The sequence below is a fragment of the Desmodus rotundus genome, chromosome X (assembly GCF_022682495.2).
Source record: "Desmodus rotundus isolate HL8 chromosome X, HLdesRot8A.1, whole genome shotgun sequence".
Lineage (NCBI taxonomy): Eukaryota > Metazoa > Chordata > Mammalia > Chiroptera > Phyllostomidae > Desmodus > Desmodus rotundus.
In genome coordinates this window covers 21,641,276-21,656,859 of record NC_071400.1, presented here as the reverse complement: position 1 = coordinate 21,656,859, position 15,584 = coordinate 21,641,276, and the positions used below count along the sequence as shown (strand labels likewise).

At 49.0% G+C, this 15,584-nt stretch overlaps 1 protein-coding gene across 1 annotated transcript; it reads left to right on the top strand.

Moving 5' to 3' along the window:
• Positions 1 to 1,384: 1,384 nt before the first annotated feature.
• On the top strand, positions 1,385 to 14,974 carry SASH3 (SAM and SH3 domain containing 3). Its single transcript, XM_024567165.4, has 8 exons — positions 1,385 to 1,737; positions 8,690 to 8,785; positions 9,182 to 9,328; positions 10,842 to 10,977; positions 12,111 to 12,259; positions 12,406 to 12,615; positions 12,772 to 12,922; positions 13,405 to 14,974. The coding sequence occupies exons 1-8, from the start codon at positions 1,681 to 1,683 to the stop codon at positions 13,593 to 13,595; spliced, it is 1,137 nt and encodes a 378-aa protein (XP_024422933.2). The 5' UTR covers positions 1,385 to 1,680; the 3' UTR covers positions 13,596 to 14,974.
• Positions 14,975 to 15,584: the final 610 nt, after the last annotated feature.

The window sequence follows — 15,584 nt, the reverse complement described above, 5'->3', positions numbered from 1 at the left end:
AAACAGAAAAAGATATCTATCCAAACAATATGAAAGATAATTATGGAGAATTTTCTAATTTTCTTTTTTGTGTGTACCTGTGTTTGCTACATTGTATATGATGAATATGGATTACTTTTTAATAAGAAAAGTCATTGGAGTTATTGAAATATCTCCCACAGATAGTCCACAAAGTGAACATTCTAAACTTAGCACATAGGCATTTGAAAAATGCCTGTTGAACAGGATATTTGCTGGTGGTGTAGAGATGCTTGCAAATGCTTTTTTTGTATGGTAATGGCTATGGTGGTGATAAATATACAGGTAAATATACAGGCCAGAAAGTTTTGACTCTAAGGTATGACAGCTCTGGTGAAGATGACTATAGGTGTGCTGGTGGCAATGGGGATGATAGCTGTAGGACAGGGGTGTCAAACTCATTTTCACCAGGGGCCACATCAGCCTCGCAGTTGCCTTCAAAGGGCTGACTGTAATTTCAACTTCTTAACAGTTAAGCAGTAGTTACATTTATAGAGTCCTAAAATTATTTCAGCCCTTTGAAGACAATCATGAGGCTGATGTGGTCCCCAGTGAAAATGAGTTTGACACCCCTGCTGTAGGGTGATTACTGAGAAGTTATGGCTGTAGGGTTGATGACTCTAGAAATGATGATTTTAAGGGTGAGAATATCAGTGTGGGGGTGACTGGTTGTAGTAACAGTGTTTGTAAGTTTAATGGCTATGAAGATGATGTCTGTGCAGGTCATAATGGCAGTGGTGAGGCAGACAGAGGAATTTGGTTGAGGGGGTATTGCTCATGGCAGCTATTCTAACAATGATGGCTGTAGCAGTGTTGATGGCAGTTGTAGGGATGACAGCGGGGATGATTGCTGTAGGGGTAATGGCTGTAGGCATGATGACTGTAGGGGTAAGAATGTTGCAGGAGTACTGATTGTAATGTCAGTAAGGATGACAGTTGTAAGGATGATGACTGTGAGGGTGAAAGTGACAATGATGATGACTGTAGGAGTGATGGCTGAGGGTGTTGACTGCAGGGGTGGTTGTTGTAGTGATGATGGTCATAGGTGTGCTCATAGCAGTAGGATGACTAGAGGGTTGATGAATATAGGGGTGATGGCTATAAATAAGGAGTGATGGTTGTAGGGGTGATGATAGTGGTAGTGATGCCAGTGATGACCTTGGTGATGCAAGAGACCAAGAGCATCGGCCCCACAAGCAAAGACATGATCCAAATTCTGGTTTCTGGATTCTCGTCAAAGAGATAAGAGGGCCGAGTGAGTCATATAATGTCAAATTGATTGGCCACCTCTGGAGAGATGGAGCAGAAAGACTGGTGATGATTGACATGAGACGGCAAGGTAGGGACTTTTCTCTGCTTGTTCAACCCAAAAGCCGTCTGCATCAGAATCTCTAGAGACTGAAGCTAGGACTTCCTTCCTCCCTAGGGGCCGGCAGGGGCTGCGATTGCTGTAAGAGCAGGTCACGTGGCAGGGCTTCCTGTATGCTGCTGCTGCTCGTGTCCATGGCCCTCACCCCCAAGCTGCCACTGCAGCAGTCACTGTGGCAGCCAGAGTTTTAGTACATGCTGTGCCCCCTGGCAGTGTTGGCAAGGCTGAGCAAGAGGCCTCCACATCTCGACACCTAGAAGAGTAGGGAAGGAGTGTCACCCGGGCAGAGGACCATGTTGCGCCGCAAGCCCTCCAACGCCAGTGAGAAGGAGCCCACTCAGAAGAAAAAGGTGAGGAGCATCTCTGGGAACTCACTTTTTCCTTCCCTTTGCTTGCATAATCCAGCCCCTGAGCTCATAAAAGTGATGAGCCAAAGGCCATGAGTTGAGTCTGTAGGCATGGGCTCCCAACGACAATGGGGCAGGGGCCCAAATGTTACTACAGTAACAAAAATACAAAAGAGACTTCCAAAATTCTAGAGAAATGGAGTTACAGAACAGACTTAGAAGTCTAGAGTTATAGAATTCAACTCTACAGCGACGGGATAGAGACCTAAAATTAAGGGCTAGAATCCTAGACTAGAACTTGAGAACCACAAAATGCAATCAATATTCAAGCTGAATCCTTAGACTGTACTTAATCATCTTTCCTTTACACTGGTCCTGCCGCCATTTCTGCCTGAGCACAGCCTCTCAATAGCCATTTCGCTCAAAAGGTTCAGCTGGGTCACCCCACATGGAGCCATGATCCTCCTAGAACCCCACCCTTTGGCTGTAGCTAGGATTCTGCTCACTTGATTCAGTTCTGTTGTAGCTCTCCTGGCCCAGTGGTGATGGGGCTAATCTGAAAATAAGGCAAAGGGCCTCCAAACCTGCAGTGGGATGCAGGGAGCATACAAGTTCTTCCAATGTGGGGAAAAATTATTTGTGAAGAATGAAAAATGAAGCTGGTGAGACAGGGAGTAGAAATGAGGGCTGAGGAAGAAAAATATGGTGCGGACATTTTAAAGGCCAGGAAGAAAAGCAGCTGTCACGGACAGCTGAGGTATTCATATTTCTGGAGCAAAGGCTGGGTTGGACTATCCCTTGAAGGCTCTGCCAGATCTAAGTTTCTCTAGTTGGATTTGAGGATTTCTAGACTTAATTCTGTGATTTGATTTTAGGATTCCCCCAGGCAATCAACAAGTACATCTTCCACATCCAATGGTATCCTAGGACAATCCCAAAGCAGATCTGAATCAGGTCCAAGAGACACAGGCCTAGCCCCAGACCAAGGTCCGGGGCCTCCGGAACCCTGCTGTGCCCCATCAGTTTCTACTGGAGCTCAGCCCAAGTGCCCTATTGCAAGCCCCCTTATAAGGGGAGCAGCTCCTAGACTGAAGCTGAGCTAGCTGAGAAGCTGAACTTCAAGTTACTGGTATGAGCATCCTGCTCCATCTCAGGTCCTGGGGTGGCTGCCACTTCCGGCTATACTCCTCACCCCAGCTGCTTCTTTAAACTTGCAGTGGAGGTGGGCAGGGATGAAGAAGAGATTTATTAGTTTTATACAGGCTCTGTTACCTGCCTGTCAAAACCCTGCACAGCCACAGACTTGCCATTTGCTGTCTCTCCTTGGCAAGCAGTCTGCTTCCCCTTGCTCTCCGCCTAATGTAGATGGGAAGCCAAGACTGCTCTAAACACTGATGGGCCCCAAACCACAGGGGAGTTAAGCTGGAGGAAAGAGCCTGAGAAATAGCTGACGCTTTTACACTAGGGCCCTGCGCCACCTCAGGTAGAGGTGTCAGGAGCACACAGAAACCAGTAGTCCCCATCTTCTTTCTTCCCTTCCATTATCCCATTTCTGTGCTTGGCCACTGGGCCTCTGGAATTTTCCCCAGATCTCTCCCAGGAGAAGCAAGTCCCATATGGTCCTCTAGGGGAATGTGGTCCAGGCAAAGCCACTCCTCCCTGCCATAGTCTGGACCAGCCTCCAGAGCTACTCTCCAAGCTCCAAACCTTGACAGTACCCTTTAAAAAGCTAAAGTATGCTTCCAGAAGGAGGAGACAGTATCTTCCCTGGGCCTGGAGGTAGCAGCCAGGTCCAGCACTGTGACCTTGAGCCAGTGCCTTCCCCTTGGAGGGTAAAGTGACACGGTGAAGGGAAAAGCACAAAGCCAAACAAGGCCTCTCTCTCCTGCCTCTGCTCCTCTTCCCAAGCTTGCCAAATGGAGAAAGCACTGTGCAGGGGACAGTAAAGCAAAGTTGGAATCCTACCAAGTTCTAGCTGTAGGACCTTGGACAGTTCATTAACTTTCTTTGGGCCTCAGTTTCCTCATCTCTGAAAAGGAAGATAGATAGCTCCTGATCTGTCCACCTCAGGAGGTGACATGGATCACCTGGGACAGTAAATGTGAGAATGTTCTTTCGAATGTGTACATATGCATACAAGGGGGTGTATGCCGTAGACATGGATGGGGGTGGGGAGTACATGGCAAAGAAGAAAAAACTTGGATTCCAGTTCTGAAGTGGAGAAAGCAAGACGTAATTGCATTAATAGCCAGCACTGAGAGCTTGTCAGGTACCAAGCACTGTATTGTGTGCTTCACCCATCTCTTAGCTCCTTGGCTCCTCACGACAACCTGGTGAGTGAGGGGCAGATATTGTCTTTATCCCTATTTTAGCTCAAGACTTGGAGACTTACCCAAGGTCACACAACTAGCAAACTGCAGAACAGAAATCCAAGCCAAGATTTGTCAACCTCCAGAACGTTAACTCCTTCTCCCTCTACTCTGTTGTCCCCTACTAATCTCAAAAGCGTTAGATGAATCTGACAAGAATGAAAGACTTCAACTCATCATTAAGAGAGCTCTGCAAGACAGACCCAGATGGCTGTCAATTAAGGGACCTTCCAGGCAGCAGAGCAGCGGTGGGAGCAGGTCCTCTAAGATGGCAGGGTCTGCATATGGCACCTATTGATCATCATGAAGGATTGGGGTAGCCCCTGAGTGGGGGGTGGGGACATACCCCTTCACAGATTTTGGCTTATCAAGGTCTTACTCCGCACTCCCTTTAATCTGTTAGGGTGTAGGAGGTTGTCTTGGGATGGCACCCTTACTTTCTCCCATACTCCAAATCTCCTACAAAGCAAAATGGAGAGGAATCTAGTGTCCAAGTGTTCCCTCCTTCCAACCTCTCCCTGCCCTTCTCTCTCCCAATCCCACACTCCATCTCCCTGGCTCCCTTCCTACAGAAGATCTCTAGCAGGACACCTCTACCAGCATGCATTTTGTATTTCCAGTGGCTCCTCATTGCCCACAAGCTAATGCCCAAGTTCCTTGGCATGGCTGGCCAGAGTTTTCTATAGACTTTTTGCTCTCCCACCACATGCTCTGGCATACCTACCATTCTATTGCCAAACTAGAACATTCCCCTCACTGTAATTTACTATTCCTTCCCCCCCAAAGAAATTAATAAAAATAAACTATTACCAGCAACTCCTGGCAAAATCCTCATTACTCTGCATGGCACAGCTGAAATGCACTTCCTCCATGAAGCCCTCCTGAATCTTTCCTCCTCCATACTCCCACCTGCTCTCCCCGTAGCTCCCTCCAAACACTACCTGAAGTCACATTGCACTCAATTAGTTTCTATAGTGATGGGAGTGGTGACTTTGTGAGCTCTGAGTGCAGCAACATGAACAAGCTTCTAGTCATGGACATGGGTTCGAACCCCTGCATTTTATGCTGCCAGCTGCATATCTCTGCCTAGGGCACTTCATTTCTCTGAGTCTCAGTATCTTGATCTGGAAGTGGTATGTAATATGGGGCTCAGGTGAGGTTGGAGTGAGCTGGAACACATGAAGCACCTGACAGGGTGCCAGGCACAAGGGAGGTATTTAACCTGGAGACCAGAGGGTGCTAGGTATATGACTGGTATAAGAATAAGCTAAGAGTGTAGTTGTGGAGACACCTGGAGAAAGCCAATGTTACTTAGGAAGCAAGGGAAGACGATACTAATAGGGGCACTGTAAGGTTTTAAGAGGGTAATCACGGGAGGCTTCCTGCAGGGAACAGTGCCTTTAAAACTGGATTTGTAAAACCTATTTATTAAAGTATAATATCTGTACAAAGAAGTGCACAAATCATAAGTATACCACTCAGTGAATTTCTATAATGAACATCCCCATGTAAGCAGCACCCAGATCAAGAAACAGAGCACTTCCAACACTCTAGAAGCTTTCTTCATGCCCCTACCAGTCATGACACACCCTCTTTCCCCAAGGGTGACCACTATCCTGACTTCTAACAGCATAGATTAATTTTGCCAGGTTTTGAACTTTCTATATGAGGAAGCATATAGTATACTCTGGTGGATGACCCCTTCCGCTCAGAAATGTATCTGTGAGATTCATCCATACTGTTGGAGAGAGTCGTACTAAGCTCAGCACTATGTCCTAGTCCCTTGCATAACTGTGCCACTATTCATGTATCCGTTCTACAGTTGGTAAGCATGTAGGTTGTTTCCAGTTAAATTGGATTTTGTAGGAGAGGAGAAACTATAATTGACAGGATGAAGGGTGGAGTGTTCCAAGTAGGGAATGCCCTGAATAGGAGTCTGGAGGTGGGTCATAGAAAAAGCTAAGCTATACGCAGACATTTGGGAACTTGCTGCATAGTAGTTGTGTCAAACACTCACTCCTTTCACCCTCAGAGCAACCCGGTAAGGTAGGTGCCATCTTCATTTTACCTATGAGGAAACAGAAGCCTAGAGAAGTTAAGGAACACACCCAGCTTTATACAGCTGGTCAATGACAGAAGCAAGGTGTGACCCTTTGAAGGTTGACTGACACCAAGTGAAGAGACTGAGGTCCAGGGAGATAAAATACCTCACTGAAAATCACACATCTCAAAGTTGAACTCAGCAACATCTGACAACAGAAAAGTAATTCTTTCCAGGAGGTCCACATATTCCTCTAAAACATAAAAAATGATCTTTGGTACTACCACCACCCTGGGCAAGACCTTGAAGAAGGCCTCACCTCAAATGAAGGCCAGGCAGGAAATTCAGAGACTCAAGGATTTCAACTCATACCTGGGTGGGGTGTCACTTCAGAGATACTAGAAGGCACTCAGGATATTGGGGCTGCCTCTGAGGTTGGAATAGGCTGGGGAAAAAGTCACTCTGGCCAGCCCCTACCCTTAGTCACCTGAAGAACTGTGTAGCCCTTTCCATGTCCTTGGGCTTAGGATCCACCAGCTGGGCCCAAGTCCCAGCACTATCCACATGGTCCTTTTCAATAGTTTACTTTACTTTGAGCTAAAGCTGGGACAGGGGAGCCCTGAAGCAAGGTCCCAGGAGCCAGAGGCCCCCCTCCCACTCCCCAGACTGTAGATTAATGACAGGAAAAGGAAAGAACAGCGATTAGAGGGAAGCCAGGCAATGAGTTTACTCTGTCCCAACAAAGCTCACTTCCGGCCCCATGTGGGCCCTCCTGCTTGCTTTCCAGGCTTGCCAGTCCCTGGGGCTTCTGGGGTGACTCTCAGACTCCTAGTCTGCAAACCAGGCAGAGAAGTGATGAAGAGAAGGTCACGATAGACCCCACTGGCCTATAAATAGAAGTCCAGCCTGTTGCCCACCCTCTCTCTGTTCCTTCTTTTCCAGGCAGTAAGAGGAGGAAGTTATTGGGGCAGCTGCATCCTAGCCATACAAGAGGAGGAAATCAACGGAAAGTAGAGGAGAGAAAGGGAAAGGAAGGGAGAAAAAGAGGAAAGAATAACGGGTGGGAAAAGCCAACAGAGGGTGGAAGGGATACATGGGAATCAGAGCAGCCACCCCATGGTCATGTGTTCTCTTCCCCCATCGTGGTCCCCTTCTCTGGCTCCCCAACATAGCATGGAAGAAGTTTCCTGGTAGAGTCTGCAGGTGCCCTACCCAGGAGGCCCTCATGGTTGTAGTGGCTACTTAGCCTGACTGCTGACCTAGTTTCTGGTCAGCTAGTTGGTGTAACCTCTAGGAAGGTGTGGCCCTTGACCTTGATTACTGACTTGCCTTTGGTCAAGACCTACCAAGGGAATGGAGGTGCTCCACTGCAGTTCCCAGGAGTTGAGGCCAATTGTGTGTGTGTTTGGGGACAGGTGATATTGTCCCTGCCCTGAAAGGTTGTCATTGGACTCCCCACCCCTGGCAACTCTTTCATAGGAAAGAGGATGTGAAACTTTCAGCTCTGTGCGGGTTTGGAGCTTTGGTTCCTCAAGCCCTTATCTCCGGTGTGTGCAGTCTATCCCGCTGTATCTGTCTGGCCATCTGTGAACCCTGGTTCCTGTGTATATCTCTGGTCTTGACTGTTGATCTTGATTCAAGCTCAGCCTTCACTCCGTGTGTTTAAAGCCTGGCCTCATTACTTGCCCAGCCTGGTTTCTACGGCTGTCTTGGCATGCACACACATATAGTTAAGAAAGCTTATTTCCTGAAAATAGTCTCATCAGCACAAACAATAGATCAGGCCAAAAAGTCCAAAGACTGGCACATGTCAACAGTAGCCATCTCAGTACATTAGTGGCTAAGGTTAAAAGCTGAGGTGAAGAAAGGAAATGGCAGCTTTCTTTTGCTAAATTACTGCTAATCATTTATGTCTCAAATCTGTAGGCACCTTCTCTGACTGCCTCTACTGTGGTTTTCTAGAAAGCTTAATGCTAGGTCTTACTAGCTCTTAGGGGGAGTGTTTTGATCTTCTCGAGACACAAATTCACCAGGTTGGGAACCCTAATGTGTTTACTGCTATCGCTGTGACAGGGGACCGTGCTTGGAGCAGGCCTAGAACATAGAGGCTGAGCTACAGGGCTTGGGAGGGTTTGCTCTGTTACATAAAGGTGATGCTATTATTCATGCCAAGGTATGTCTCTAATAGGAAATATGTCCTTACTTCAATTTATTTAGTCTTTCTTTCACTTCAGGGTTCATGGGGACAAACCTCAGGTACTAGTAGAAATGTGGGCTTAGTCTGAGGCTTAACTGAGCTCAGGGTCTTTGAGGTCAGGAGTTTGCTCTGAGGCCAGCATTAAAGGCCTTTCTCCACTGATAAACAGGATGAAGCCAAGTATCCCCAAGGACATCTTGGTATTTTACCTCATTAGTCCTGGCACCTCAGGGCACATGTGGCTTTGTGCAGCCCTGGGGTGTGTGCATGTGTGTTGGGAATGGGAACAGCACCTTACTCAATCAGCCATTTTAGCACCACTGATTGCAACACCTCTGCTTCTTCCAGCTGTCACTTCAGCGCTCCAGCAGTTTCAAGGATTTTGCCAAATCCAAACCCAGCTCCCCAGTGGTGAGCGAGAAGGAATTTAATCTGGATGATAATGTGAGTTTCAGAGCCTCCTTAAGGATGGGGGTGGGGGGCTTCTGGCTGCAGGACCTTGGCATGGGATTAACTGGGAGGGAGGGAGAAGGAGAAAGAGAAAATTTTAGGATTGTTGAGGCTAAGTCTCCTTAAATACAGAAGGTCCACCTATCCCACCCACCAAAATCCTGGGCCCCAAGAACTGACCTGCATTGTTTTCAGTTACAAATTAATGATCAAATTCATTACAAACTAATAAGGCTGAGGGCAGGACTGCAGCTAAGAAGGAAGGGGATGGGATCTTTCCATTCTCACCCCTCCATCCTCTGCTAGAGCCCAAAGGACTCCTTCTATTCCCAAGTCCTGGACTCAGGCAGAGTCACCAGGGTCCCTGGACCTCTTTGTTTGTTGTCACAGATTCCAGAAGATGACTCAAGTGTCCCTACCCAAGAGGACGCTGGGAAAAGTAGCAAAAAGCTGGGGAAGAAGTGGAAGGCTGTGATTTCCCGAACCATGAACAGGAAGATGGGCAAGATGATGGTTAAGGCTCTGTCAGAGGAGATGGTGAGGCCTGCTATCCAGGGGAGGGGTGGGGACAGGGAGGATAGGTACCACTCTGATAGGTGTGAGCATGGCTGCCTTGAGAGCCACTGCTTAGATAACATGCCTGAAGGCTCAATTAAATATGGGAATGAAGGTCACATGGGAGGGGAGATCACTCAGCCACGGACATGGCAGCAAGACACTGTGATCCAGATGGATTAGGGGTGAGGGTCTAAAGAGGGATGAAAGTTCGAGTAACAGAAGCTTTGTGAGAAGACAAGCTTGAGGAGAGTGGGCAGCTGCAAAGGAGATGAGATCACTTGAGGCAAATTCATCCACCTCCAAGTTTTGTTGGGAACTAGGCCCTAGGATTGGGAAGATTTAATTCAAAGAGGAACCCCTCTGAGAAAAAATTAGAGAAGGCTGGTTTTGGCCCAAGGAGGGAGTACATGACAGAGTTGTAGGGCAGGCATAGCTAAGCAGCTGAAGTCACATATTGAGTCTAGTGTGCTCATGGTTCTTATAGGAGGCTCCAAGGCAGTGGTATGCTGGAGTCAGCTAGTGCTGGCTCTTACCAGCTCAGGACAGCAGTTGGCCAAATTTTTAGGAATTTTGTGAGTCGGGTATAACACATGATATTATTGAAAATTATATCAACTTAGAATTAAATAAATTATATTAAAAATAAAAGGAATACAGTCAATCCTCAAAATTCATCACTTCCTAGTCCTTGGACTAATTTTCATTACTCTCTGTGCCCCTGAGGTTATTTGCATCTATAGTCTCTATGTGGCAGGAACAGCCTATGATGATGTGCTGCTCAGTAAGCAATGTCATAGTGGTAGAATGACATTGGCCATGGTGGGGAGTATTTACAGCACAGGAATTGGTGACCTCTACACATGAGGGCTTTTACTCCTAGAGAGCCAGTTGTGGAAGAGTTACCTCTGCACTGAGGTATAGTGAAGCAGGGGTACTCTGGAGTTAGGCGAATTTGAATGGGGCCTTGTGCATGGCCTTAGGAATGTTCTTCCATTACATCTCATCTAAAAAATTGGAACAATCAAGCACTTATCCTCAAATGAGGACTGAATGAAATGACAGATGTGCTTGGCACATGGGAACATAGTCAAACATAGTAACTCTTCAGCGCCACTGTCTGCTTGACTGTCCCAGTGACAGCTCAGATCCAAGCTCTGATATCTGTATGTACCAGATACCAGATCTTGCAGTACCAACCTTCCCTATATGTACATTGGCTCTTTAAGCTGACAAAGCACATTCATGTGGCGCCCCAGTTACGCCTCATTCTGTGAGGTGGGCAGGGCAAGGACTTGTCATTTCCACCTTGCAAAAGAGGAAACTAGGGCTCTGAGAGTGCCATGCTGTCTATAAGCAGCAAAGCTGGGGTTCCAGCCAAGGGCTAGTTCTCTGTCAAGCCAAGGCCTATTTCCTGTGCACCTGGGCTGCCCCATGTGTACCCCAACTGAGGCTGCTCTGGGATTCCAGTCTCCCTGTCTCCCCTCCCCTTCAGGGAGACACTCTGGAGGAGGGCTCAGCCTCCCCGACATCTCCAGACTGCAGCCTGGACAGCCCTGGCCCTGAAAAGATGCTCTTTTCTGAGCAAGAGGAGCGTGAGCTCCCAGCACTCAGCCGCCAAGCATCCACAGGTGAGTAGGGTAGATAGGGGGATACCTACTGAGTCTGGAGAAAAGGACTGGGTTAGGGCCATGAAGGTGATTGTCTGGGAGTGGCTAAGAAAAATGAATGTTTATGATTTGCTGCTGGAAACTTTCCCAACCCTCTTCATGTTAAATCTTCACAACAACTTCATGGGGCTGGTACTATTATTATCCCCACCTTATTGATGTGAAAACTGAGGCTCAGGGAGGTTAAATGACTTGGCCAATGTGACCCAATCTTGAACTCAGTTATGCCATAAAGGAGCTCCAACTAGCTGTCCCCAGGCCCTGGAGGGCTCAAGGGCAGAGGAAGGGCCCCCTTGCCCTCTTGGACCAGCCCAGTCCCAGCCTTCCAAGGACAGCTAGAGGCTACAGCTGTCTAGACCTCTCACATCTGGGCTAGGGTGAGGGTATAGAGTCTCCAGCCATGAAGACTCAGCCTCTTGGACCCCAGACTTTAGACTGCTGGTCTTAGGTCACCTCTTGACATCTTTTGGACATCCATGGGGTTAGGCAGGAGGTCCTGGAAGCCCTGCCTAAATGAGGTGCTGCAAACCTTCAGAGACACTGCCTTTCCCACCCCTCAGGATAGTTACAAGTTCCCTGATCTTTCTCTGGTACCCCAGAACTCCCTGATGCCCCCTCCCTACCCCCACTGAAAACCATTTAAAATAAACTTCATCTTACCTTCTCCTGAGAAAAAGAGCCCATCTGAATTTCCAGGTAACTAGGCACTGAGTCTTATTAAATAAAAAAGAAAAAAGTAAAATATTAATGCAGGGTGTGGCTTCCTGGGTGGAAGGAGCACTAGAGTTGGAATCATGAGACTCGGAGTATAACAGACCCAGTGCTGCCAATTATAAAATGAGAGGCCTTGGGCAGGTCACTTGGCCTGTCTGGCCTCAGTATTTCTCGTCTGCTCATTGGGGTGTTGGCCCAATTGGTCTCTAGAGGCCCTTCCAATTTGCCTGTTCTGTCAGACTGACCAGTACCCAGCTTTCTTCCCTAGCATGTAGCCCTGGGACGTCTACACAGATCCCCTGCGAAACACCTGCTGGGTGGGCACAGCCCCGGTTGTCCTGGGACAAAGGTGACTCTGCTCCTTGCCCCATATCCTCCAGGCAGTGAGCTCTGCAGCCCCAGCCCAGTCTCTGGCAGCTTTGGGGAGGAACCACCTGCCCCCCAGTACACAGGACCCTTCTGTGGCAGAGCCCGAGTCCACACCGACTTTACTCCCAGCCCTTATGACCACGACTCACTGAAACTACAGGTAAGATTGGCATCCAGGCCCCACTTGAGACTAGTGGGCTGCACACATAAAGGGGGCTGGACTAAGCCATGGTAGGACAGTGTCAGCAGAGGACAAGGGACTGCCCTTCATCTCCTAATCCAATCTGCTCTCCTTTCTTCCCACAGAAAGGTGATGTGATCCAGATCATTGAAAAGCCACCTGTGGGCACATGGTTGGGCCTACTCAATGGCAGACTGGGCTCTTTCAAGTTCATCTACGTGGATGTGCTGCCTGAGGAGTCTGTGGGGCCTGCTCGCCCCAGCCGCAGACAAAGCAAGGGCAAGAGGCCCAAGCCCAAGACTCTGCATGAGCTGCTGGAGCGCATTGGCCTGGAGGTTTGATCTTAGGCCTGCATTAGCATCTAGGATCAAGGGAGGCACCCTTGCCCCAAGGATTGTGTCCATGGTTTGCCAGCTATGTTGGGAGGCCAAGATTGGGTAGGGGGGTGTGGCTTGTAAACAGCCTAACTGGTGGCCTGCTTCTGCCCACAGGAGCACACGTCCACCCTATTGCTCAATGGCTACCAGACACTGGAAGACTTCAAGGAGCTGCGGGAAACACACCTCAATGAGCTGAACATCACAGACCCACAGCACCGGGCCAAGCTGCTCACTGCTGCGGAGCTGCTGCTGGATTATGACAGTGAGTGGGTTTAGGAGCTGGGTGGGGGTGCCCACTGGTGGTCCAGAGAGGACGCTTCCGCCCTAGGGTCCTGTGCAGTGAGAAGGCACTTTCCACACCTTAATTCCAGTCTCAGGCAAAGTTTGTGGGGAGAAGGGGTTTTAAGGATGATCAGGCCCCACTCCCTTTGGGATCCAAGGGTAGATTTAAGGCCAGAGAAAGTAAAGCAATTCCTTGAGGCCTAAAAGCTAGGCAATGACAGAGCCAGGATTCAGGTGTAGATTTCCTGGCTCCTGACTTAGTGTTGAAGGAGTTTGAGATCCTGGATCTGGAAAAACCATGAGAAGGGCAGAGGTGGTAGTGGGTACCCTGAGGTAGAGACTGCTTATAGTGTCCCTACCCCCAGGGTCCCTATTCCCACACAGAGCTCCCTGGGGCTTCTGAAACCCTTCATTCTAAGGCCCAAAACCCCATATTCCATCTCCCACTCTTGCCCCTGGCAGCTGGCAGCGAGGAGGCAGAAGAAGGCGCCGATAGCAGCCAGGAACCAGTGGTGCACACCGTGTCAGACCCCAAGTGGGACATCCCACGCGACTCAGGCTGCTTCGAGGGCTCAGAGAGTGGGCGTGATGAGGCGGAGCTGGCGGGTGCTGAGGAGCAGCTTCAGAGCCTCTCCCTGGCCGGGGCGCCTTGAGCGGAGGTAGTGGTGGGCCAAGGCTGGGCCCAAGCAGCACAGGCAGTGGGGAGGGGCCCCGGCTTCCTGAGGTGGCCTGGGCTGGAGGACTGGCAGAGAACTGGTGCCTAGCCTGGCTCTGCTCCCCTCCGCTCCCCCCATGGCGCATACGGACACAGCAGCTGGCCAGAGCCCTGCAGGCTTGGCTGAAGTGGATAAGGAACCACTGAAGGCACATCACACCTGCCCGGCACCCTATCTCCACCAGCTACTGACAGTAGAGCCTGCTCTGGCCATAGCCACACAGCAAGTGGGGCACTGAGAGGTCACCTCACTCATTTCCCTCACCACCAAGGCTTCCAAATCCTCCTCATCCCCACCGCAACTTCCCCTGTAGCACTGCTCCTGAAAAGGAGGCGAACTGTTTCAGGTCACTCTCAGAATCCCAAGGAAGCTGGCCATTTAAAAAAATTCTAATTGATCACGGGTAAATCCAGATTGTCCTCAATAAGCTTTGAAGAAAGCCACATGTACCTTTCTTACTTTCCTTCTCCTTAACTTTCTGAGAGATTTGGCCACTAAATCACTAGGTGACGTGAATCAAGTACCCTCACCAATTTGGGTCTAGACCTGGCCGAGATTAGAATGGATAGACACTGAGGGGCTTGCCAACTCTGACATTCTGTGACATTAAATGTCTGCTCTCCTGTTACCTGTGGCCCAGGATACCAGTGGGGTTTACTGAGGAGGCTGGAGGGGCCTTGGGCTCCCAAATGAAATGCTTCCACCCGCTCATCAGTTCTATACCTCTGTACATAACTCAGGCCAAGCTGCAACTTCCTCCAGCTTAAGACAATGCCCATACCTCATATAATGTGCACCCTCTCTTTCTACTCTTGGCCCCCTCAAATGACACTTCCCTCAAGGCTGATGGCAGATGGCCAGACCTGGCTTCCAAGAATAGAATTATTCCTCAGAAGCCAGATGCAGATTTGGGCTCAGACTTGGCCTGTTGTTTGGGTCCTTACAAACAAGGAAAGTTCAAACTAGACATTAGGGAACCCATTACCTGAACTCTGCTTTGTTAAAGGTTTTGCTGTACTCTGAGCTACAGAAGGGGAGGGATAGCATCTATTGATGGGGGCCTCCCTTGATGCAAGCACCAAATCTGTGCCCTCAATTCCAGAGTAACACTTCCCCAGGGCCCAACTGGCTCAGGGACAAACAGTACCTACTACATCTGGGATTATCGACTTAATGGACACGCTTCTGGACCTATTACCAGGAACTTTGGTAAAGCTAGCTTCGGGGGAAGGGTTTAGTGTAAATATGATGGGGGTGGAGGGAGACAGATTGGCAGCAATAAACGTAAGTAAGATGAAATTACTGTCTCCAATTATCTTTCTTATGGAAAGACGGTTGGGGGACAGACTAGTCTCCTTCAAAGCTGGACTCAGCAAAATGTTCTCCGTTGTCCTTTCAGGACCGTCTGTCCCTTCCGTAAAGATGCTCAGTGCCTTTGACCCTGGTGACCTAAAGCTTCAGTTTGAAGCCCTCACTAGCTCTGCCTTTCCCACTAACCAGCCACCATCAGAGCTCAGGCTCTTGGGTCCACAGGCCTTGCTGGAGTCTAAGAGTTGGGAGTAGCTAACTCTCTCTTCCAAGAACCATGAAGACCTCTATCCCACTGAGGAAGGGCCTGAACTGGGGGTTGTCCTGTGTCCAAGAAGGGGAACTTCACATTTAGCTGGACCTTTCCTCTGAGGCTACCTCTTCTTAGGCCCTACTCCGTGCTCACTTGACGCTACGCCATCTCCTAGAATTTAGGATAGAGACTAGAACCCCTGGCTTCCTTTGTTTCTGCCAGCATTAACTGCATGATGGAAGGCAGACTGGAGTGAGAGCTTCCATCAGGGTGAAGACAAGGCCACTCTGCTTCCAGGCTTTGTTCTCTGTTATACTCGTTCCAATGCTATTAGTGGCTGTGAACCTTAGGAAACTGTAAGCATT

What these genes read in the sequence shown, in the direction of transcription:
- SASH3 (XM_024567165.4), top strand. Translation starts at nt 1,681, where the DNA reads ATGTTGCGCCGCAAGCCCTCCAACGCCAGTGAGAAGGAGCCCACTCAG. An exon ending in AGCCCACTCAGAAGAAAAAG is followed by an intron (nt 1,738 to 8,689) that starts GTGAGGAGCATC and finishes TGCTTCTTCCAG; the next exon opens with CTGTCACTTCAGCGCTCCAG. An exon ending in AGGCTCTGTCAGAGGAGATG is followed by an intron (nt 9,329 to 10,841) that starts GTGAGGCCTGCT and finishes CCTCCCCTTCAG; the next exon opens with GGAGACACTCTGGAGGAGGG.